This window comes from Gadus chalcogrammus, chromosome 3 (assembly GCF_026213295.1).
Source record: "Gadus chalcogrammus isolate NIFS_2021 chromosome 3, NIFS_Gcha_1.0, whole genome shotgun sequence".
Taxonomy (NCBI): Eukaryota; Metazoa; Chordata; class Actinopteri; order Gadiformes; family Gadidae; genus Gadus; species Gadus chalcogrammus.
The window spans coordinates 9,847,044-9,871,961 of record NC_079414.1 but is presented as its reverse complement, the minus strand read 5'-3'; the positions used below and the strand labels follow the sequence as shown (position 1 = coordinate 9,871,961).

Sequence of the window (24,918 nt, the reverse complement as noted above, 5' to 3'; positions counted from 1 at the left end):
CTCTCTCTCTCTCTCTCTCTCTCTCTCTCTCTCTCTCTCTCATTACCTCTCTGTTAACAATCTCTACCTCTCTCTCACACTCTACCTTTCTCCTAACCTCTCTCTCTCTACCTGTATCTTGGTATGAGTCTCTCTCTCCACTTCATATACATTTTCAAGATCTCTCTCTCTCTCTCTCTGACTGAGCGGAAGGAGCGAGTTTTGCCGAGCGTGTGTGAGAGCGATTTTGAGAAGTTTTTGCGAACTTTTTTCATATTTTTTTTCGGTAAATGTTGTAAATATAGTTCAATGAAAGGTTTTGCGAGGTGTTTGGTGGGTTTTGGTGTTACTTTGGGCTGTTCTTTTGGCCATCGACCAGCGGCCGCTGGTCGGTGCGCCTGGAGTATGGCGGCGTTCGGGAGCTCAGCCGCATGCATGGCTTCAAGATCTCCACCACCTTCCCGTGTTCAGTGGAGGACTGCAGTCTGGCAGTGGCAGACGTTGTCGGGCACAGCAGCATCAGGTCCGCGGCCCGGATGAACGGAGGGGTCGTTATTTTTGTGGACAGCGTGGCCAAGGCAAACAATTGGTGGAATCGGGGGATTGTTGTGAAGGATTTGTTTGTGTCCGTGTCTCCGCTTACAACGCCGGCGGCGAGGATTACTATCTCTAACATCCCTCCGTTCATCGGCGACCAGGTTCTGGTTCGGGAACTATCGAGGCACGGGAAAATAGTGTCTGCAATCAGGAAGCTGCCGTCGGGATGCAAGTCTCCCCTGCTGCGGCATGTAGTGTCACACAGACGGCAAGTGCACATGATTCTGAACAAGAAGACAGTGAACTGAGTTTAGTTTTTCAATTAAGGGTGGATGACTTTGACTATGCTGTGTTTGTAAACTCTGGAACTCTGAAGTGTTTTGGCTGCGGGAAAGAAGGGCATTTAGTCAGAGCTTGCCCGGGAATACCCCCCGAAAATCGGGTTGAGCCTGCTGAGGCGATAGCAGGCTCCTCCAAAGATGTGGACACTGTAAAACAGCAGGCTGCAAGCATTGAGATCACAGAAGAAAATGTTGTAACTGCAAAGCGAGTGACCGTGATGGTGGGTTGATGGAGGAGGAAGGCAGTAGGTGTAGGGCTCCCCTTCTTAAAAGGAAACAGGCCAGGGAAACCTGTGGCTCTAAAGCAAAGAAAACAGCAGCTAGGGAGGAGCAGACAGAGTCTAGTGGTGAGGAGACAGAGTCTAGTGAGGAGGAGGTGATGGAGGACTATGTAACAGACAGCCAGCCCCTCACTAGTCTGGCTGAACGGAAGTGGACAGCGTCTATTGCCTAGCTTCGGATTTCACCGCTACTCCTCCCCTTCCGGTTGCTGGCGTTCCCGTATTGTGCTCCCCCTCAAACTCACCGCTGCTGCTTCCCGGGCTTAGCCCCTCCCTAGACGATTGTGATTGGTTTAAGGAAATAAAAACAGGCCCGCCCAGTTTCCCCACGGACAGACGGCTCGAGGTAGCGGGATGTGACCAAACTACTTTCTGTAGTTTGGTCTGGCTTTGCGAGACTAGCCCCTCACTGACTCAACACTGGCTTCTGCTTCAAAGCCGGATGGGATGTATTCAGTACAAACATAGTATACTGGTGTTCTTGAAAAAAACAAAAAATAAGAGGAATGTCCAGTATGGTAAATATTTTGCAGACAAAAAAATGCTCTAAAATTTCAGATGAACATCAGAGGGGAGGGAGGTTTCACTGAGAAGGAGTATTACAGATTGAAAAAAATTGGACAGAGACTAGCAAAAGAGCTAAGCAATTTTGAAGATGCTGAGGGTATATAAAACCGTGTGCCTGCTGTCTGCTAGCCTGTGTGTCTCTCATAACATCAGCTTTAATGAGTCACTTTAAATTTTCCACTCTCAATGTGATTTTTTTTTGCAGCAATAAATTAGACAGCAATAAATAATAAATAACTAAATAAACACACTCATTAAAACGCAGTTTTAATGAGACAGCAATAAATAATAAATAACTAAATAAACACACTCATTAAAACGCAGTTTTAATGAGTGTGTTTATTTAGTTATTTATTATTTGTTGCTGTCTAATCTAAAGTCTTTGTTGTCTGTGTTAAAAGGTTAATTGTTGAAGAAAGAAACGGTGAATAAAGTTTTTTTCAAAAATCAAAAGAAAATCTCTCTCTCTCTCTCTCTCTCTCTCTCTCTCTCTCTCTCTCTCTCTCTCTCTCTCCCTCCTCTCTCTCTCTCTCTCTCTCTCTCTCGTCCTCTCTCTCTCTCTCTCTCTAGCTCTCTCCCTCTCCTCTCCTCTCTCTCTCTCTCTAGCTACCTGTATCGTGGGATGCGCTGATGGCCATGACGCTCCACTCTGTGATGCTGTCTGGGAGGGCGGTCGTCATGGTGATGGAGGCCAGCCTGTATGTCACATGACACGTCAGCATCCCAAACGGGCATCACACCACAGTGGCTTTCACTCCATGAACAATTCACTGATTGATGCGTAGCTCACTAGTTTATTGGTGGTTGGTTGGTTAGTGAGTGTGTCTGTTGGATTGAGGATTGACTGGTTGATGGGTCAATTTGTTGATTAGTTGAATGCTTTGTTAGGTGAATGCCTTATTGCTTCCATAAAAATTCTATCTTTGTCCAAAGGTGGCGGGTCTTTGTGCAAAGAGGCGGGGCTTGAAGGCGGGGCTTTGTACAAGGGGGTGGGCTTACCCGTCCCTTCCGTCCGGCGTGTCCGGGAGGCGGACGTCCCGCCACAGCCATGACTCGTAGAACTTGGAGCGCAGGTACACGTCGTACTCCGCCATGTACTCTCCTTCCTCCTCATCATCGTCTACCACCGTCCTCATTGTCCCCGACCCAGGACGTTGAAATACTTGCGGTTCTACATACAGAAAGTCATTTCACTAACGAGTAGGATTCTTCAGGTAATGCATATCCCATTTATGTATATATATATATATATATATATATATATATAAATATATGTCTGCCTGTTTTGTTGTACATGCTTATAACATGCTAACCCATGTATAATCGCCATGGAGTTTACATCAATGTCTCATTAATGCATCAGCGGATTAATTCTGTTCCAGGTAATCATGTAACCTTACCAGAGTGTCCACTGTGACCAGGTAGTACACTGTGACTAGGTGGTCGTCTGAGTGCATGTAGTACATCTTCTACCGTGTGATGAACTTCCCTCAATAATGGTTGGCCAAAGGGGAACCGTAGGGGGGTGGTGGTCGGAGGTGGGGTGGTGGTGGTCAGAGGCGGCGGGGTGGTGGTCAGAGGCGGCGGGTTGGTGGGCCGGCTGGTGTCGAACGACTGGCCGCGCAGGTGGGCGCAGCAGTCGCGGAAGGCGCGTATGCATTCCCAGCCCTCGGTGATGTACAGCGAGCGCCGCGTGCACGAGTACGGCATGGCCACGTCCCGCAGGCCGGCCTGGCAGCACCGCCGCTGGAGCTCCTCCCGGTACTGCGCCTCTGGAGCAACGGGACCAGGCCTTCAGTACACCTTCACTGTTTGTTCACCCATTCGTACCTGACTCAATGGCCCTCATTTATCAAACGAGCGTACGACAGAAAACGTGCGTAAAATGGATCTACGCTCATTTCTACGTTTGTTTGATAAATGAGGGCCAATGTGTATAGCATGCATGTTCGGAATTAAACTTCCACACTTCCTGCTGAGTGCGTGTCAATTTGTTCAGAAAATCCCCTTTTATCCTGGGATGTTTTGATTCTGACTCATATGAATACGTAAGCAGGGGTACTGCGCATCATATTTCATTATAAGAATATGAATGATTTATTTATGAAGTAATATATAATATTCACATATATATCATAAGTTTATATTTAATATGAACATTTCTACTATTCATTCAATAAGCAGACAAACACAGTGGTTGTGGTGCAGGATGGAGATAGGGTATTATCCCTCACCCAGCTGGGCCTTGCGTTTCCACAGCTCAGCAGAGCGCCTCTTTCTGGCACTAGCAGGACACCCTAGCCCTGAGTGGACAAAACAATTAACACACATTAATGATTTCAAAACAGGTGGTAAAATACTGTGGGAAATGGGGTTTGTACAATGAACTCCTGAGTGAGAAACCTTAAGGAAGCAACTAATAATATGTATTGTTTAGAATATATAAAATAACATGGCTTTTGATCAAACTTTTCGTAAACATTTATTTTCCAAAATTGTACCAATCCATAGTTTTGGCCCACCTGGTCTGGGCTAGAGGTGCTTATGTAGGGGCTAGCCTTGGCTCACCTGGTCCGGGCTAGATGGGCTAGTCTTGGCTCCCCTGGTCTGGACTAGAGGTGCTTAGTACAGACCAGGCTTCGCTCACCTGGTCTGGACTAGAGGGGCTAGACTTAGCTCACCTGGTCTGGACTATATGGGCTAGTCTTAGCTCACCTGGTCTGGAATAGAGGGGCTAGTCTTAGCTCACCTGGTCTGGACTAGAGGGGCTAGTCTTGGCTCACCCTGTCGGGGGCTGGTATTGGCTCTTAAGCTGGAGGAGAAGAGCAGCCCAGCATCTTTGAAGACCCCCATTCCGTCCTTCCCTCCACCTCGGGTACAGCCCATGTCTCCTTTCTCCACCGCACTCCACATCTGAGGTTAAAGTTCAATTTGGTGCTGTGCATGTTGTTCACATTTACAATCTTGTTTAGAGGGCTGGTAGTATATCACACAAAACACCCAAACAAACACATGACATTTGAATAAATGCCTCCTTTGGCTTTAAATGGTCCTTGACGTGTGGTGATTACCAAATGATAGACATTCACGGGGCCGGGTCACCACAACACACATACACACAAACACACACACACACACACACACTCTCACGACATGCCCACACACACCTGATTCTCACCTTACTCTGTGTGAGTCTCTCCTTGCTTAGCAGGAACACCGCATTGTCGACGGCGACTAAATTGACCTTGGCCCCCGGGTCACCTCTGACCTTGAATCTGAAGGTCTTACCGGGGAGGAGGTCTCGGTGGCGCCCATCCTCAGGTCCCACATGCAGCTGGAGGAAAGACGCTCCAGATTACATCAGAACAGGAGGACAATGCTACCCTATACAGTGCTTCAATGGACCTAGGAAATCATGTCACTTCGGGCGTGTATTCGTGAGTGTATATGTCTGTCTCTGTATATACTTGTGTGTATGTATGTTTTTGTGCGTCGGTATGTGTTTGTGTGTTTTTATGTGTATATGTCTGTCTATGTGTGTGTGTGTGTGTGTGTGTGTGTGTGTGTGTGTGTGTGTTGTGTGTGTGGTGGTGTGTGTGTTGTGTGTGTGTGTGTCTCGGTGTGTGTGTGTGTGTGTGTGTCTCTGTGGTGTGTGTGTGTGGTGTGTGTGTGGGTGTGTGTGTGTGTGTGTGTGTGTGTGTGTGTGTGTGTGTGTGTGTGTGTGTGTGTGTGTTGTGTGTGTGTGTGTGTGTGTCTCTGTGTGTGTGTGTGTGTGTGTTGTGTGTGTGTGTGGGTGTGTGTGTGTGTGGTGTGTGTGTGTGTGTGTGTGTGTGTGTGGTGTGTGTGTGTGTGTGTCTCTCTATGCTTGACTGTGCACCAGCCGAGGAGACTCACCCCTCCCACACAGCCGTCGTCCAGGTCCACCCAGATGGAGTCAGAGACCACCTCCATGTGGCGTAGCCAGGGCAGGGTGTAGTAGGCCACCACCCTGAAGGAGGGCCTCATGTCCTGGGTGACCCTGAGTGTCACGGCCAGATGCACCTGGCCCTCCACACTCAGACGCCTGGCCTGCAGGATCTTACCCTTACTGATCACCTGCAGGGATCCCACATCCATTCATTCACATCCCAGATCTTAAACATCGACACCTTCCCACAACAGGAGTCAAACCCGGTCTCCCTGGTTCGAAGGCAAACCATGCAACAAAATAAGCTGAAGTATTGTGTGTGGGTGTGTGTGTGCGGTATGTGTGTGTTTTTTTGTTTGTGTGTGTGTGAGGTGTCTGTGTTTATTTGTTTGAGTGTGTGTGCAGTGTGTGTGCAGTGTGTGTGGGTGTGGGTGTGTGTGTGTGTGTGTGTGGGTGTGTGTGTGTGTGTGTGTGTGTGTGTGTGTGTGTGTCTCACCAGGTAGGTGAGGTGCTTTATCAGCTGCAGGTGCATGCTGTCGGCCGGGCTGATGACGAGGAGCAGCCTCAGCGTGTTCCCCGCCGTCATGCTGTTGGTGGCCGCAATGTACAGGAAGTTCTGCTGGCTCCTGCTGAAGGGCTGGTAGGGCAGCACCGTGGTCTGCTGTCGGGCCTGCTGCCCTGACCTCTGACCCGGCTCCGCCGTCTCAACCTAGTGGACGTATACGTATGGATATATAAAGATAATATATATATAAACGTATACAACATGCATGTTTATACATATGTGATATTTTTTTTTTTATATGGTCTTATCAGTACACAAATTGTAAACGCAGTGCCTCCACCTAATAATGCATTCATTATTGGAGTTTATTAGGATTAAGGATTATGCGATTAGAAAAGCATTTGATTGTAACTATAACGAATTGATTCAATAAATAATACAGAGATATGATATTCAAAACTAATAAATTGTACAATTCAATGAACATGGACCTATAAATACTGAAAACAACATAAATATAATACATAAGTGGATCCCCATATACCAAACTAAATGGGCCTGTACAGATAAAGAAAAGGCTTCCCTCATCCAGAAGGGAGAGAAGGGATCTGTTTGTTCAGTGAGCAAAGAGGAGATGTGTTCCAGACGGCCGACGTCAGCTACGCTATAGCAGTGCAGTTGCGGTTGCAACAAGGAAGCCTGTGAGGAGAGACACTAGCAAGACTCCAGGTTCAGCCCACCTCAGCCGCGTCAAGCTGGGAGGAGCCTATTTCGCGTTGAGTTCAATTATGTTCAACGCCAACCTTCCTGCGATTCTCGCGTTGAGTTCAATTATGTTCAACGCCAACCTTCCTGCGATTCTCCGTGTTAACCAATTCCCTTCCAGTCAGATATTGATATTAATAAATCCTAAATAGGCCGCTATGGTGCCAGACTCCAGCTCTGGAGCTGGTGCACACCTCATCATCATGTGCATGGGGTGTCAGAGGAACTCACTGTGATGGTCTGAGGTCCCGATGTTCTGGGCATATTGATGTTGACTCTTAAGGAGCCCGCGGCGCTAGTGGATAGCACACTGTCCACCAGATCCACTTTCATCAGGACATCGCTGGCCGGAGATCCGTCCTGGTAGTTGAGCTGGATCTACTCATCAGGGAGGGGGTGTACAATTAATAAACAAGGCTTCTCTTGGTTGCACTCCAAACTGTTTTATGAACCACAGATCTGGAAAGAACTTCCACCACATCTGAGGTCTGTTTCAACACTTGATATTTTTAAATGTTTTTCTCCACTGATATATTTATTATTATCTTATATTATTTTTGAACCTCCTGTCCTTGACATTAAAATATTCACCCTGCCTGCCTATGCATTGCTAAAGAATGCACACGGGCAGCAATCGTTGATTGAACCCAGAACCACCCAGCTGGGTGCCTTGCTAAGGTTACAGCTCTCATTGCTAAAATGTTAAATCCTTCTATTCACTCTATGTCTACGCCTGGTGATGGAACTTACTGTGAAATCAAAGGGCATGCCAGGTTTGAAGTATTGGGGCAAATGGCTGAAGGTCAGAATATATGGAGAATCCACAATCCTGATGTTGGTCTTCGAAGCTTCGACCAAGTCACTTCCTGGGAGACAAGGAAGACATTTTTAATAGTCAGATGCAAGTCCGATTGAAACATCTGGTTGGGGTTGTCCAAGGGGAATATCCAGTGCAATTGTGGCATTTGTGTGTGCATTGGATATCCAGTGTGTGTGTGTGTGTGTGTGTGTGTGTGTGTGTGTGTGTGTGTGTGTGTGTGTGTGTGTGTGTGTGTGTGTGTGTGTGTGTGTGTGTGTGTGTGTGTGTGTGTGTGTGTGTGTGTGTGTGTGTCTACAGGACAAAAGGTCATTTGAGAACACACAAACAACTTAATTTGAACTTTGGTTTGTTTTGAATGACCACATAGACCATGATTGTTGGGATTTTGTGAGTGTGTGTCTGATTGTATGTGTGTCTGTTTGTGTGTGTGAGTGTGAGAGAGTATGCATAAAAATCCTTACATGAAAAAAACACCTTGGGTTAAAATGTTTTCACATGTATCTTTTTCTGTAATGATTTTTTTATGCATACGCTCTCTTACACTCACACACACAAACACACACAAAACAAAAACACACACACATACACACACACACACACAAACACATTCACAAACAGATACACACACACACACACGCGAACACAGACACCACACACATTCTTTTCTGTTATGATTTTTATGCATACTCTCTCTCTCACACTCACACACACGAACACACACACTTACAATCACACACATGAACACACACACACACACAAACAAAAACAAAAACACACACACAGTCGCAACCAGAAACACATACACACACACAAACAAACACATACACACTCACAAACAGGCACACAAATACACACACAAACACACACACACACACACACACATACACACACACACACACACACACACACACCACACACACACACACACACACACACACACACACCACACACACACACACACACACACACACACACACACACACACACACACACATCCAGGTGTGAGTGTACCTGAAGCTGTGAGGACAGAGGCCTTCACGTACACGGAGCTGCCCACCAGCGAGCGGAGGTCAGGGTACGCCCTTCTGATTTCCTCCATCGTCAGCGTCGCCAAGCCCCCATCCAGCTACACAAACACACACACACACACACACACACACACACACACACACACACACACACACACACACACACACACACACACACACACACACACACACACACACATATATGCGCCCCTTGTTGAACATGTTACCTCAGCTTTATTAACACCACCTCTTCATCACATCGTCATTATCATAAGCTCTTTATCATCACCTGGTTATCATTACCTTGTGTTCACAACCTCATCACTACCTTGTTATCACAACCTCATTATCATAGCTTTCATTTCGCAAAACCACCCATCTAACTGTTTTACTACCTTATCGCTGGTCAGGGGCTTCCCGGGACACTCACGTCAGAAACCTGTTTCACCGACGGGAGCCTCTTCATCTCATTATTAATCACCAGTCCAAACACCACGTAGGCTGTCCCCTGGACCGGCTCTCCATACAGGTACCTGGAACACACAGGTCCCCACAACACAGATGAGATATCGGCGTATGTATTCCAATGTTATAACACACACATACACGCAAAATCATATAAATGTAAACAAAAATATACAGTTATATAAATATACACAGTTGTAAACGTATAACTGCGTGTGTGTTTGTGTATTTGTGTGTGTGTGTGTGTGTGTGTGTGTGTGACAGCTTATGAGTATGAGTCACTGTTTAGGTGTGTAGGTGTGCATATGTGCGTCTTTGTGCGTGTGTGTGTGTGTGTGTGTGTGTGTGTGTGTGTGTGTGTGTGTGTGTGTGTGTGTGTGTGTGTGTGTGTGTGTGTGTGTGTGTGTGGTGTGTGTGTGTGTGTGTGTGTGTGTGTGTGTGTGAGTTTTCCATGTGAGCAGCTCCAGCCCCACCTGGCTGAGACAGCCACCTCCAGCCGGGTGTGGTCCAGGCCGAGGTAGGGGCTGCTGGGCACCAGCGTCACGTTGAAAGCAGGCAGAACTGGAGGCAAAAAAACAGAAAACTGATTGTCTTGCTCAAGTCTAGAAGGCACTTTTGTTGATCATTACCATGCTGGAAATGTAGAAACCATGGTGGTAGGAAGAACATGGTTTGAAATGTGACATGAGAAATTTTCTGTGACTGTTTGTAAACCTGACTACAAAGTAAAACAGTAAACAAAAGGCTGATGATGTGGCTGCTGTTTTTTCGTTGTATGACGTGATCGTTTATCTCTCTTTATGAGTGAGGTTGTGCATCTCTACACGTTGATGGAAGCGACTCCAATTTCAAATGCATGCTTTAATTCTGAGCCTCACTCGTCGAGACCAATAAGTGGTCTGATGTGGACACCTTTCTGCACCTCACTTCCTCTGCCTCTCTCTGTCAGACTCTGATGCGGCTGTGTGACGCTGGGGATGCTGCCTCTGGCTAGTTGGTTGGGTTTGCCTGGTTTGGTTACCACAGACGTAGCGTTTAGAGAGAGCTCATGTGACCACATATTACTGCTATCCTTGCCCTATATTGTTTTGTTCATATTTATTCTGTTTTGTTGTTTCCATCTTCAAGCACTTGGTTTTGCAGGGGAAGCGCTGTATAAATAACATTTGCTTGACTGTGTGATTGACAGAAATACCGTATTTCTTCACTTGAAACTGGGCTCTGAAGGTGTTCTGCGGACGGGCGTCAAACTTGGTAATCACTGCCCACACACCTTCACTGTGGGGGGGAGGGGGGGGTTCACCAGGTCAAATACAACGTACTACACAGTACACAGTACTACCAAACACAAAGACGCTACTAGTACGTATACAGTGCTATAGAAATACACAATAGCCGCTACAACATACATAGTACTGTAAAATGCACACAGTGCTACAAAGTACACAGTCGCTACTACAATGTAAACAGTTCTTTACAAGTACACAGTAGCTGCTACAATGTACTTCAATAGCTAAATTAAATCTGGCTCCCGCTCATGTCAAAGCACAGTGACTGTGGCTCTGTCGGGTGACTCTGGCTCACCTAACATTCTCATCCTCCTTGACCTTAGAGCGGTTTTTCATACCATCAACCACAATGTCTTAATCTCCCGTCTGTCTGCTAATGGTATTTCAGGTACAACACTTAAATGGTTCCAGTCCTACCTCACCAACAGAAAGCAGTTGGTCTTAATTGGTCCACATCAATCCCGCATGTCTCCTGTCACTTTTGGTGTCCCCCAGGGTTCTGTACTCTTCCTTATACATCCTTCCTCTTGGCCAGATTATTCGCAGCCACAGCCTTAACTTCCAATGCTATGCAGATGACATCCAACTTTATTTTACTCCTCCCTCTCCCTCTGAACCTCCACCACATTTCCTCACTGACTGGCTTTCTGACTTAAAATGCTGGATACAAAACAATTTTCGCAAGCTCAGCATAGAAAAAACTAATAATTGGCCCTAAAAGCACTCTCAACATCGATCGTTCATTTGTGCACTCCACCTCCTGTTGTTAAAAACCCTGACATACAACTTTACTCCACCCTTAGCTTCGATCCTCATATGAAATCACAAATCACTAAGACTGCCTTCTTTCACTGCTGTAACATTGCAGCCAGGCTCCTCACCCATTCCAAACGATCTGCCCACATAACCCCCATTCTCAATCAACTCCACTGGCTACCAGTTCTGTCCCGGATCAAATACAAAGTAGTGCTGCTCACCTTCAAAGTCCGCCACAGACTTGCTCTCCCCTATATTCGCGACGTCTTGACCCCTTAGACGCCTTCCCGCTCACTCAGATCCTCTGACCAGAATCTTTTAGATATCCCCCTCAACAGACTCCCCACCCTTGGTGGCAAGTCCTTTAGTGCCTTGGCCCCCAAACTGGAAGTCCCTCCCCACAACCTCTTCGTGACTGTCCTTCTCTTCCTTTCTTCAAAGCACATCTCAAAACCTCTCGGTTTAAAGATCACTTCTCCTCCACACCCAACGCTCAATCTTTCCTCCTATTCTCCTTCAATTTGTATTAATTTTATTGTATTGTATTGTTTTTGTAGGTTTGTAGTTGTATTTTCCTTTCCACTATGTAAATTGCTATATAAATGTGACTTATAATTACTTATTATTATTACGTAAACAGTATTTAAATAGTACTCTTATGTTAATATTAAACAGTGTGAACAGTTCAAGTTCTATTCTCTACCCATTAACCCCCTAGCCTAGAGCAAGGGTTTTCATTGGTTACCAAGGAGAGAAAGGGTTTTCGTTGGTTAACGCCGGCGCTTACTTGGCGTGGTCAGAGAGAATGAAGGACTCTGGGAGAACGCCGTCCGCAGGCCTGAACAACATTGTCTGCTTCACCACAACGCCTTCTGGATTCTACACATACACACACAAGCAGACACACACACACACACACACACACACACACACACACACACACACACACAAACATGCACTCACCCATACATGCAGACACACACATGCAAACACCCAAACACACACACACACACACACACACACACACACACACACACACACACACACACACACACACACACACACACACACACACACACACACACACACACACACACACACACACATACATTCACAAACACATATGTGGGCGCTTGCCTCTATCCACATACACACATGCAGGACAATTCGAAATCCGGTGTGCTTTTGTGATCATCAAAAAGGTGGATGAATGGATGATTATGAGTGAATGGATGGATGTACCTGAAACTCCACCATCAAAGTGCTGTTAGATGCCTTGAAGGACGAAGAAGATACATAGGCCCTCATCCGCACTGGGAGAGATAAACACACACACACACACACACACACACACACACACACACACACACACACACACACACACACACACACACACACACACACACACATACAGCCATTGGGAGAGAGACACAGAGCCAAAAAAGTGAAAAAGCTTAAAATACACAATAACTGTGAAAACATTAAAGATATAATATTATGGGATCAATTATTATGGGACATACAATACACGGGATACAGTTGAACAGAATCAGTAATTAATAGAGGTTACCCACAGGAACATCAGAAGACAAAGGGTTGGGCTCTCACCGGTGTCCCCAGGGTTGTAGATGGGCTTGTCAGTCTGGACGAAGATGTACCCCTGCTGGAAGGACACCATAATCACTTTCTCCAACAGATGGTACCCGTGGAAGTTCACCCCAAGGTACACATACCGGTTCCTGAGATCCTCTGGCTCCAGAAGGTCCGAGGGAAGCTGAGGGAGGAAGGGTCGATACCCATCAAGGACATCATTTTGACAAACAGAACATTGTACCCTTCAAAAGGCACATATTTTTCATTCTTTTTTTTTTTGATATATTTTTGCATTTTTATGATTTATTCGTGACAGATACAGTGAGAGATAGACAGGAAGGTTTGGGAGAGAGAGGGAAGGACATGCATCCGATAACAACGGGCAGGAAGGGAACCCGGGTCGCTGACGTAAGGACGGAGCCTTTATGGTACACGCTCTACCCAGTGAACCACTGGGTCGCCCCGCATGGAACATTTTGACCTTCACAGGGAACGTTTTGAACTTCACAGGGAACCTTTATTTACTTAGTTATAGAGAATCCTCTGTTGATAAAGGACACCAGTTTCTATTTCCCATTGTAGCAGAGTGATAATAATGTCTAACAACTAACGTTAATGTTTACTTTCACCTTTAACATTTTTTACAGTAGTTATTGCTGTGTGTTAGTTGTAGTTTATTCATACTTAAAATGGTCATGTTATGGCCTTGAACCTTCCGCAGTGACCCCCTTACTTCCTGTTTAGGATTAATACAGAGCTTCATATAAGCAGAGAATATATAATAGGAAGAAGGTAGACGGGCTGTGATCGTGGACCTATAGAGAAAGGGCTCTGGTAGAAGGTCATCTTGTAGCCCAGGGGTAATCCTATCTCCTAACCTGGATGCTTCTGAGGGTGTGGCCTCCTTGCTCAGAGTCCATTATGAACGTGTCATCGTAGAGCACAATGGACCTGGTGTAGTCCCTGATGGAGATGGAGACTGTTGGCTGACCGCGCAGGCCGCCGGCTTCCAAGTAGATGTTCTCCGGGCTGTCGGCCCTCAGCAGGTCTGGAGCCACAACAATGAACCTGGAGCGATCGGGTACGAGAACAGTGGACTAGCTGAAGTTATGACTCCATAGACTCTATAAGAGATATAGTTTGAGTGTAATATGTTAGAAATGCCACAGCCATCCATCAGCTTTGAGCAAGTGAACCGCTCTGACAGAATATGCGGGCAATTCGATTTTTTCTTATATGAGCTGTATATGTCGGTTAATATATTTTTTATTTTTCAAAGAATTTGGCAAAGCAAAATATTTACCAGAAAAACCTATCCCCATAGCGGATGTCCATTTCTCCTTTCATGTCCTCTAGATTCTAAAGCGTGAACGAGTTAAATATGCACTATGTACGTTTTTCTGAATAGCACTCTCTAGTCGCATGAGTTGTAGCTACAATTAAATTCAGATGACCACTATTAATATGCATAAATTCCCTGCATGGATTGATTCTTGGCTTGGCACGTGTTATTCCTGAGAAACGTTATTTTTCAGATTATTTCTTTATGTCGTAAATAGTTGCAGTAGAAAAGTTACATGGTGCAGAGGTAAATAGAGAGACGCGGACGGCACAGTACCATGGCTCATTACTGATCCGATCCTTTGGGTTTCCATGGCTGAAAACAAATAAAATAAAGGGGGAAATAATAGAAATGGGTAAGAATATAGACATAATCAAGGCACTTATCTTTCCACATTAAAGTTGCAATGTGTAAGATTAAGCCCCTACCATGTAGTCGGCGAGAGAATTTTAGAATTTGAATAACTTAATAACTGTTCTATTACTGGATGTGTCAAGTCAAGTCAATTTTAATTGATTAGGCCTTAATCACGACAACTGTGTGACGTGCACTAGTGTAGCTTGGCTAGCTGACTGAGAGGGAGGGAGGGGTTTAGGAGTGCCAATAAGAGAGGTGCGGGCCGGTCAGCATTTTTATTGTTGAATATATCTAATATAGGATGCAATTATTAAAATATTGAAATCACTATCAATCAGGATTGATTACACATACGTTTCAGGTTACATGTTGTTTTAAGCTACAAAGATAGTTTAACCTTTACACATTGCAACGTTAAATAAATAAGTAAATTAATCATTATCAACTGAACAAATAATGTATCCAAAATAATCGGAACAAAAAAGTATGACTCAATCATTTACAGCCACCGCTTTTTACTTAACCGTAGTCTGATGACCGCTGCATGCTTTGTTGACATATTTTGTGCAGTGAATTCTTTCAGAGTTGTGAAAATGTTTTTTTTATTAAATTGGGAAAAAATGAATTGTCTTACAAGTCCAATAAGTTCAGGTTTGGTAAGAATCTAAAGGGCAGATACAGACATCACTTATGAGATTGAATACTAAGTAGCATTATGAAGACTCATTAACATTATGGTGACCTAGTAACATTATGAGTCATAATGTTACTGAGTCATAATGTTGACTCAGTAACAGTATGAAGACTTAGTAACATTATGAAGACTTTGCAACATAATGCAGACTCAGTAACATAATGTTGACTCAGTAACCTTAATATTTAGCTAGTAATATTATGGTGACATAGTAACACTATGGTGACCTAGTAACATAATGGTGACCTAGTAACATTATGGTGACCTAGTGACATTATGCAGACTACACAGATTGAATATTATTTTATCAAAAATGAATTGTCTTACAATTCCGGTAAGTCCAGGTGTGGTATATTTCTAAAGGGCAGATACAGACATCACTTATGAGATTGAAGACATAGTAACACTATGGTGACCTAGTCACATTATGGTGACCTAGTAACATTATGGTGACCTAGTAACATTATGCAGACAACACAGATTGAATATTAATTAACAGACTGGGGGGTCAGTAGGATCATGAAGACTTAGCAACAGACTGAAGGTTTGTATCCATACATACCTCGTGCCTGGCCAGTGCCTGGCAAAATAAATAATATCCATCAATTAATGAATAAACAAATACACAGGTAAATAATAAATAATAAATTAAACTAAGAATCAGTTAGTGACTAGAGGGCCTTGCTCACCTGCGACGGTGTGGGACCTGTCCCACAGACGTGCAGAGAAGCAGGAGGAAAGAAACCAGTGGCAGAGCCCAGCAACCCATTGTCCCACTCTGCCCTACTGTGAGGTTCTGGAGGGAGGGCATGGAGCTGTGGAGCTACAGCCATTCACCCCCCCCCCCCCCCCCACAACCACCTATCGCTGGGCCTGGACGGTCCCCTAGTGGGGCACTTCACATGGTGGTCTTGCAACTTTAAAAAATGTCCTCAGTGAAAGGTAAACACATGCAAAACGATTTGTAACTTTACCGGGCTGTTGCTGCTGTGGCAGTTGCTCCTAACACACAAACACACAGGACCACAAACACACTTACCAATACCCACAGCCACTCAGACACACACAATGCAGCATTTTTTCAGGGTCACTGCCAGCAGCCAACGAGAGAGACTGAGAGGGTGAGAGACATAACTGAATGGATGACCTGTTGTGACCTGGACATTCTGATTACCCCCACCATGTACCGACCTGATTTGGTTGAGAACCTTCTTGTGACGACCTCTGGATACTGGGCCAACTGACTGATTACGGCTTGTGGACACTGCGGAGTTGACCTACCCTGCTACAACCTGAAGAATTGACCTCTTAAACATTGCAGTTATATTAGTTGTAGAGTAGTGAGGTATTCTTTGATTTAAATCCAATAGTCACATTTTAAATAAATTAACCTGATATAAAACAGACATAATAAAGGTGTACTTATGAGATGAAATTGTCTGGTGGCAACTATCCTGGCTTGAGGTAGTTCACATGCGTAGCCAGCTACGTATAAGCAAAGAGAAGAGACGCCTTTAGCCCATATGTGTTATCATTAAGATGTGACATGGAGGAGCATAATGACAATCACTTCTACTCTGTCTATAGGCATACATTACATACACATTTGTTGTCATAAAAACAATTGACAATACCACTGTATGTGATTGGGGAATGCATTAAAAGAGTGGGCAGTGCTTGGTTTGACTGTAGCATTAACAAGTTAACCTTAACATAAGTCAGTATTAGTTATGGAGAAAGAGAGACGGCAGGGGGCTCCTTTCTTCTTTGTGGCCGTCCTAGAGCCCTCCCTATCTCTTCCTCTCAGGATGGCGTGAGACAGATATAGAGAGGCTTAAAGCTTTTAGGGGTCATCTTAGTAGCCAGGGTTCATCTCAGGGGTGGCAGAAGATGTAAATGATTGACACGTGAATGTCCCTCGGAATGTAGGCCTTCAGTGACTGATTCCCCCCCACACTAATTACCTAACCCTCTTGATAATGCATTTCAAATATAGAGGGGTTCATAGTTTTAGGGATCCACTTGGAGTAGGTCAGGTGTAATGAGTGCCATATGGACGTCCCTCTGAATGTGGTCCTTCGTTGACTCTTTTTTTTCCCCACACTGATTCAGTCATGTAGGTAAGATAATGCTTATCAGCCCTTTATATCTCTGACAATTTCTTAGTGTTCTGTTTTGTTCATTCTTTCACATGCAATATCAAACAAGACAGCATGCAGTGACAAACTATTACACTTTATTTAATACATTAGCTTGAAATTATCAGCATAATGTTCATTGAATAAATGACCCAATCGTGAATCCTATTCGGCACACAGATATGACACATAGCAGCTAAGAGATATACAGGCGTAATGTGTGGGCGTGTCAAAACATGGCAGTTTGTCATTGTACTCATAAGTAAACCGTCTCAATCGACATGTATTCCTTTCCCCCCAGTCATTCAAACCCGACCGTACACCCCCTCGCTCTCACCAGGGGGCGCTCCAACCAACGGACACCTCATCACCAGCAGCGTCTCAATGAAGGAGTTTCCTGTCCCTAATATTCACAGAGTCCAGTATAGTCAATACTCGTCCTATTGGCAGAGAGAGAGACGAGGCAGAGAGAGCGAGAGAGTAGCCAGCTCGGAGGTCGACTACACTGACTCCGAGCTGGAGTCGGAGTCGCTGTAGTCAGCCACCAGGGAGGCAAGGCCCCCTGTGGATTTCCCACAATCCCCCTCTCTCTCTCCTGCTTGTCCCCTCTCCACGCTGCTCTCCGGCGCCCCCTCAGAATCCGTGTTTTGTTCTACTGCCACTTCCTGTCGTGACTCTGAGCTAGGCTCCTCCTCCTCCTCCTCTTCCTGCTGTGGCTCCGCCCTGATCCTGATGTTGGCGGGGCCGGGGTCTGATTTCCTGCGGGCGGTGGCGGTGCAGGGTGGGGTCAAGCTACTTGGGCCGGCGGTGCGGCGGCGTATGAGGGGTCCGGCGCCGGGGGAGATGGCGGGGGAGGGGCCGAGGGCTTTGGCCACGGCTGCCCCCTTCCCCTGCAGGCTCAGCTTGTGGAGAAACGCCCCCGGGCCCCTGCTACCAGACGAGGCCCCAGGGGGGCTGAACCAGGAGCGCGTGGTGATCTCCTTCCTCTTGCTGTGCTGCCGGGCGTCGTACGCTGTGAGGGGGAGGAGAGATGGGGGAAGGGGATTCAATTAAACTTGACACACTGGAACCATGATAGGAGAAATGGTAGGGGGCCCGGTTGGTGTGTGTATACGTGTCTCTCTCTCACAGTAGGGGGACTGGTAGATGTGTGTATATATGTGCGTGTGTGTGTCTCTCTCACAGTAGGGGGCCTGGTAGGTGTGTGTATATATGTGCGTGTGTGTGTCTCTCTCTCACAGTCGGGGGCCTGGTAGGTGTGTGTACGTGTGCGTCTCTCTCACAGTCGGGGGCCTGGTAGGTGTGTGTATGTGTGTGTCTCTCTCACAGGCGGGAGCCTGTAGGTGTGTGTATGTGTGTGTCTCTCTCACAGTCGGGGGCCTGGTAGGTGTGTGTATGTGTGTGTCTCTCTCACAGTCGGGGGCCTGGTAGGTGAGCAGCGAGGCCAGCTTCTTGTCCTCGTCCTTCTCGGCCAGCAGAGGGATGGAGAGGTTGGTCCTCTTCCTCACCGCGTCGTCCTTCTCCTCCTGGTCGGCCCGCACCTTCTTCTCCGTCTGAGAGGCAGAGACTTCGCTAAAGATCTCCTCCCGACAGCGAGCAATGGGACCTCTCCGAACCCCTCGAAACTCAAGCCCTTATCTGAACCCCCCCCCGCTTGCTGAAACCCCTTACAACTATGGCCGCAGTGGACTAGAGAGAGCTCCCCCATGGAGAACTAAATCCTGGGGAGGACCCCAGACCATTGAGTCAATATTATGACAACACTTTTTGATTTGGCAAATAGCTAAATGACGGTTGGGATGTTGTGAATTAATCCCGCCAGTGGGGCTCCAAACACTGGTAACAGCGACAACCCTACTCTCTAATTTACAGGAAACAAGGTTTAACGACGCCGCTTTCAGTTTCTGCTGTCGGGGCCCAGGCTTTCTGTGCCTCCTCCCGCAGAAGTCTTGCTATGACCCTGTAGGCCTGCTGGCTGAAGGCTGTAATGCACCATGAGCGTGTAGTACCCTGAAGCTCCTGCGGAGGGTGCTGTTGAGCTGGAAGTCGTCCTTCCAGCTCTCCTGCTGGTCCTGGATCTCAGCCAGCGAGGGGAGGGCCTTCCTCAGCTTCTCCTGGTCCTTGCCCCCATGGTCCAGCTTGTACATGGGGTCCGTCTCTAGCTTCTCCTTCTCCGCCCGCTCTAGACAAGAGACACAGGGAGAGAGAGGCATTGTGAGAGAGGCAGAATGCTGTTCATAAGCAGGCATGTCTTTATAAATACTTTAACAGAACAAACATGTAAAATTAATGGGAGGGAGAGAATATATATATTTAGTATATGCTACACGTGAACCATATTGGGCAGTATCCCATGATTGAGATGTCAATCATACTGTTTTCATCGTAAAATGTCCCTCTTTGCAACGCTAATAAAAACAAATAAATCCCGGCAAATTTTTTATCTTGATTATTTTTGAAGGGTTCACAAGTAGTATATATATACTAAAACAATTATTTACCTCAGGCTCTGTGAATAGTGGGGAATAGCCCTCATATATATATATATACAGTGTTTCCCACACATTGACGAGACTATGGCGGCCCGCCATAGTCTAATTTCGGCCGCCATAGTCTCTGCGTGCACATGAATTATTATTATTATTAAAAAAAAAAAAAAAAATTTTTTTTTTTTTTTTTTTGCTCAGGCGAAGTTTGAAGACATACACCCCCCCCCCCCCCCCCCCCCCCCCCCCCCCCCCGTCAACAATCGTTCCATACCCCCCCCCCCCCCCCCCCCCCGTCAACAATCACTCCATACCCCCCGTACCCCGTCAACAATCAACAATCGCCCCATACCAGCCCCCTTCCCCCCCCCCCCCCCCATAGTCTCCAAAATTTCTGTGGGAAACACTGTATATACATACATATATATATATAGAAATAAAGATGATCAAATCCATGGAGCCCAGAACAAATGCGCCGGGTCCACCAGAGCAGGGCTGATCCTCACCTGTGGTGAGGATCTGTTCGTTGTCCGCCATGTCCCAGCGCTCCTCCTTCCGGGCCGCACCACACACGATGACGTAGTCGCAGGTGGCCGGGTCCGTCTGCATCTCGATATAGTTGACACACAGGTGGCACTTCATCTTGAACCTCGGGGACGGCACAGGGGGAACCGGAGATGAAACACCCGACTCCCACGGCTTGTTTCACCAACACTCACGTTCACCAACTACCATTCAGTCATTCAGCGCACGCTTTAATCCAGAGACTTGGAGCGAGCGAGGAATGCAGAAACAGGTCATTAAGGAGCAATTAAGGGTGAGACAGCACAGAGCCAGGTCATTAGTGAGCAGGGATGGGGTGAGACTGTACAGAGCCAGGTCATTAGTGAGACAGTTAAGGGCTGAACATGGACACCTTATCCTCCCCTGGTCCCTAATAAAGCATGACTTTATAACTAATAATACAATATACGTAAATATTATCCATCTTTGAGACAGATTTGATCTTCAGAGATAGTGACTGTTGGCCAATATTTCTGTTAAGATGATTTCTGTTAAGACCACCTTGTCGGGAGCAATTTGCCCAAGAATAGCCTGAGGATCAAACCAGCACCCCCTGGGGATGCCTGTGGGCCCGTGGCTGCCCCGTATGTTTACCTGTAGATTGGTGTGGTGTAGTAGTTCCCCACTTTCTTCTTCTCTGCGTTATAGCGCACACCTTTACGAACAGAGGACAGGCACAGTTCAAACACAACGTCATCCATGGTAACCTCTGATCCAGTCGGAACTACACATCATCCCGAGACTCACCCATGCCGATGTGATTCTTACAGCCATCGCACCAGATGTTGTAGGGCATCTCAAACCTACCGAGGCACACGCATACACACACACATACTTTAGGCACAGACTCTGACTTGAGCACAGGCACTGTGTTGTATGAATCACATAACACGTATATATAAAACAAAAAGCATGTATAAAAAGCGTTTAACAGAGGCACTGGTTTTATTGCTTAGCTCCAACCCGCAACTTTGAGTTTCTCTAAGTGTGAGTGAGCGCGTGTTTCTCTATGTAAACCAACCTGATGATGAGGATTCCTTGGGACAGCTTGCGGGCACGCTCCCTAAGGGCATGTGTGCCATGGTAGCCATTGAGGGAGCCATGCTGGGAAATTTGAAAAGATGCCGACCCAAACAGGGATTAACCAAACTATGTCAGTTAAAAAGTATCCCCAAATTTTCATTAGAATGTGGTAAAAATACACACCTTAACCGGATCAAAGTCTGGCGGATAATACTTATTTGTTCCTTTACGTTCACCCTTTAAGAAGAAACAACAGCGGGTAAACAAAACAATCTCTTGAACACATTGTTTCTTGAACACAATCTCTTGAACACATTGTACATTCTGATGTACAGCAGACTCACCATAGTTGTGTCTGGTCGACCACTCTAGATATCAATTGTTCTGCTTCTCCTGAAAAAAAAAGATATTACCCACTAGGCTTCTTGCTTGTGGACATCTTCTTGTGGACATGTTACTTCATATGGGTGACCCCCTGTTAGCACTATATTTATATAATATATGACAGTATTATGTAGAGCTAGGTATTCCTAAGCTTCTTGTGGTCGTGCTCTATGGTTGACCCCCTGTGAGCACTTGCTCTATATAGCTATATGTAGAGCTAGGTGTTCCTCAGCTTCTTGTGAACGTGCTCTATGGCTGACCTCCTGTTAGCACCAGCTAACGACAGATAGTAAACAGTGGTAGATTCATACCCCACAACCACGTCCGTCTCTCTTGCAAGTCCATATACAATCAAATACAACACGAGTTTTACATCCACAAAAAAGAAACGCACAGTAAATTAAAGATCAAACTGTATAATAACCGTATAATACTTACAAGTTTGTCTTCTTGCTTCTCGGAGATGATATCGGTGCTGCGTGCGCATTGCCTGATGGGTGAAAACGGAACGTCACGTCCGTTCTAGGGAACGGATGTGCCACTTCAAAAACAAAACGTGTGCGGGTGACAGATTGTAACAAAACCCGTGAATAACATGGATACTAAACGAATATCCGAGAGACGATACATTTGTTCGTATCCCGACTGCGACGCAAGGTACAACAAACAATGGAAACTCGATGCCCATCTCTGCAAACACACGGCAATCAAACCCTTCGCCTGTGAGCAGAGCGGCTGTGGTAAGGCGTTCCCTAGCCCCTACCACCTCACCCGACACCAGTTGACCCACAGCGGGACGAAGCCTTTTCCATGCACCGCCGACGGCTGTACAGACACATTCACCACCAACACCAACATGTTGCGACACTTTCAGCGCCAACATGCCACGGATCAGAAGAAATACGGCTGCGACGTGGCGGGTTGCGGGCTGGTTTTCAAGAAGAACAAGCAGCTGAATCTGCACATGTGCGAGCAGCACACTCAGCTGCCTCCCTACCAGTGCTCCTTCGAGGGCTGTCAAATGCGCTTCCCCTGCCCAAGTAAACAGAGACGCCATGAAAAGGTACACAACGGGTATCCCTGTCCTGAAGAGGCGTGCGTGTTCACGGGGAAGACCTGGACGGAGCTTCTGAAGCACCGAAGGGAGGCGCACCAGCGGGTTTACCCGTGTGACCAGTGCGACAAGGTGTTCAGAAAATCGTGGATGCTGCAACAGCACCAGGCTGTGCACGCCGACATGCGAGCTGTGCTGAAGTGTCCCCGGGCGGGCTGCCAGAGGTCCTTCACCACAGAGTTCAACTTGATGAGCCACATCAAGTCCTTCCACGACGAGTTACGGCCCTTCGCCTGCACCCACGAAGGCTGTGGCAAGACGTTCGCCATGAAGGGCAGTTTGACCCGCCACAGTGTTGCTCACGATCCAGAGAGGCGCAAGATCCCGAAGATCCGGAAGCCCCGACCCTCCAGGTCTCTCGCCTCCCGACTGAGCGGCGTTAATCCCTTCAAGAGCGCCAGAAAGACTAAGGAACTGAAGGACAACACAGCGTCCGGTCCACGCCATATTCAAGGAGAACAGCAACAGTCCCAGGGGCAAATCAAATTGTTCCCTCTTCTACAGGACACGACGCTGTTGAACCATTCTACTACTGCTGTAGGCCTACACGTTGACTCCACACTTCACAACTTTACACACACCACCATAGAACTGGGACAATGACGTGGGACTTTAATGAATGTTATTTTTCGAGCACAACTTTTATGTGACATGTGACATGGTTTTTGTTGTCGTGATTAAGTTCATAAGTCACGTTCCGTTATGTGTTAATTTGCTCTGCAGATGTCAGTTGAATGTTGTGTAAAAAAACTAGTGTACAAATTGGTAAAATAAGAGGTTGACGAAAAAATAAAAGTCCCTTAATGTTTCAACAATGATTGAATACTGTAAACAAATACCAAAAAAAACAGGTACACATTTCACAAAACACCTGCCCAAAAACCATTGACACGTACGTCACCTGGCCAGCAACCTCACTACAGCCTGGTGAACACCCCATGAGGTTCAAACCAATTGGTGTCTTATATTGAAAGGGGGCAATCGGCAGAGGTACAATGTCGTTCATTCAGGAGCGGTAGTTTGTCACTCCATGCAGAGCCTCCGTTATTGTTTGAGATCAGCAACATTTCCATCCTCTCACATAAGCCCCCCCTACTCCATCACCAGCTAGAGAGGAGGAGGCCGCTAAGTGGCTCCCGCTGAAGGATTTAGGAGGAAGGGCAGGTGGAGGCGATGCTCCCCGGGTCTGACGGGAAGCAGCGGGATCTTCAGTTATACTGCCTAGAAATAAGAACATCTTTCGACGCAAGCTTGGGATTCCGAGGTTAAATCCCCACAGAAGGCTTCCCGGTAACGGCTCCTTACATTCCTGCCCGGATCGGGCCAGACAAACCCTATAAGGACCGGCCGCCCGACCATCTCATCCAGGAATGCGGTACACAACATCCAATTAGCAGACACAGAGTTGGGTCGCGTCACTAATTCCTAGCATGCCGTTGGAATCGATACGATATGTATCGAACCTTGTTCTAGATTTGATACCGTATTTAGCTTTGACCTTGTCTTTCAGGGCGATATCTACTACTTAAAGTAGACATATTATGGTGTTTTCCCAACAAGTAAACATAGTATTTGAGTTACAGAAAACATGTTTTTGAAGCTCTTTGCTGGAAATAGCTATTAGGAAAAAAATCGCTATTCCCCTCTTTTTCAGTCCCTTAAGCGCTGTTTCTGGTGTCTGTAGTTTTAATGCAAATGAGCTGCTGCCTATTGACCAATGAGCTGTCGGACTGAACCACAGCATGAAGGAGAAGGGATTGTTGCCGTTTGCAGACTCCTGGAGCTCTATATCTATATACCGCCGGACTGCCGCCGAAGCTTCGGCGGCGGCCGGACTGCAGTCCGGCGAGGGTAGCTCGGCGGCAGTCCGGCAGCTCATCTCCGGGAGTACAATCCCTCCATGTCTCCTCCTCCAGACTGCCGCGGCGGCAATCCAGCAACTCCGACGGGGGGAGCTTGGCGGCAGTCCGACAGAGAAAGGGA

The 24,918-nt window shown here is 46.5% G+C and overlaps 3 protein-coding genes across 10 annotated transcripts in view; 1 reads left to right on the top strand and 2 right to left on the bottom strand.

Moving 5' to 3' along the window:
- LOC130379159 (complement C3-like) overlaps positions 1 to 16,309 on the bottom strand; it is a 29,444-nt gene extending 13,135 nt beyond the window's left edge. Inside the window, exons 1-23 of one of the 7 annotated variants that reach the window (XM_056585819.1) lie at positions 15,916 to 16,308; positions 15,789 to 15,806; positions 15,554 to 15,583; positions 15,167 to 15,196; positions 14,452 to 14,490; positions 13,712 to 13,901; positions 12,849 to 13,014; positions 12,483 to 12,553; positions 12,028 to 12,119; positions 10,391 to 10,473; positions 9,669 to 9,756; positions 9,161 to 9,263; positions 8,714 to 8,828; positions 7,633 to 7,748; positions 7,114 to 7,260; positions 6,109 to 6,321; positions 5,600 to 5,800; positions 4,884 to 5,039; positions 4,489 to 4,618; positions 3,940 to 4,008; positions 3,106 to 3,477; positions 2,705 to 2,876; positions 2,316 to 2,401 (exon numbers count right to left, since the gene is read on the bottom strand). In XM_056585819.1, the coding sequence (XP_056441794.1) occupies positions 2,316 to 2,401; positions 2,705 to 2,876; positions 3,106 to 3,477; positions 3,940 to 4,008; positions 4,489 to 4,618; positions 4,884 to 5,039; positions 5,600 to 5,800; positions 6,109 to 6,321; positions 7,114 to 7,260; positions 7,633 to 7,748; positions 8,714 to 8,828; positions 9,161 to 9,263; positions 9,669 to 9,756; positions 10,391 to 10,473; positions 12,028 to 12,119; positions 12,483 to 12,553; positions 12,849 to 13,014; positions 13,712 to 13,901; positions 14,452 to 14,490; positions 15,167 to 15,196; positions 15,554 to 15,583; positions 15,789 to 15,806; positions 15,916 to 16,037 (2,809 nt within the window). In that variant the 5' untranslated portion in view covers positions 16,038 to 16,308. Of the gene's footprint in view, positions 1 to 2,315; positions 2,402 to 2,704; positions 2,877 to 3,105; positions 3,478 to 3,939; positions 4,009 to 4,488; positions 4,619 to 4,883; positions 5,040 to 5,599; positions 5,801 to 6,108; positions 6,322 to 7,113; positions 7,261 to 7,632; positions 7,749 to 8,713; positions 8,829 to 9,160; positions 9,264 to 9,668; positions 9,757 to 10,390; positions 10,474 to 12,027; positions 12,120 to 12,482; positions 12,554 to 12,848; positions 13,015 to 13,711; positions 13,902 to 14,451; positions 14,491 to 15,166; positions 15,197 to 15,553; positions 15,584 to 15,788; positions 15,807 to 15,915 lie in introns of all 7 variants that reach the window. The other 6 variants (XM_056585820.1, XM_056585821.1, XM_056585822.1 and 3 more) reach the window with 6 other exon arrangements.
- Positions 16,310 to 17,422: 1,113 nt separating this feature from the next.
- yju2b (YJU2 splicing factor homolog B) lies at positions 17,423 to 22,391 on the bottom strand. 2 transcript variants are annotated; one of them, XM_056585879.1, is made up of 10 exons: positions 22,260 to 22,391; positions 21,782 to 21,830; positions 21,621 to 21,674; positions 21,436 to 21,518; positions 21,162 to 21,217; positions 21,009 to 21,069; positions 20,357 to 20,499; positions 19,374 to 19,546; positions 18,779 to 18,917; positions 17,423 to 18,376 (listed from the first exon to the last, which is right to left on the bottom strand). In XM_056585879.1, exons 2-10 carry the CDS (start codon positions 21,782 to 21,784, stop codon positions 17,865 to 17,867), a joined length of 1,224 nt encoding a protein of 407 aa, XP_056441854.1. In that variant the 5' UTR covers positions 21,785 to 21,830; positions 22,260 to 22,391; the 3' UTR covers positions 17,423 to 17,864. The 2 variants fall into 2 exon arrangements, with proteins under 2 accessions (XP_056441854.1, XP_056441855.1); XM_056585880.1 differs by lacking the exon at positions 22,260 to 22,391 and adding an exon at positions 22,133 to 22,247.
- LOC130379195 (transcription factor IIIA-like) lies at positions 22,317 to 24,628 on the top strand. The gene has a single exon (XM_056585883.1). It carries the CDS (start codon positions 22,417 to 22,419, stop codon positions 23,536 to 23,538), a length of 1,122 nt encoding a protein of 373 aa, XP_056441858.1. The 5' UTR covers positions 22,317 to 22,416; the 3' UTR covers positions 23,539 to 24,628.
- Positions 24,629 to 24,918: the final 290 nt, after the last annotated feature.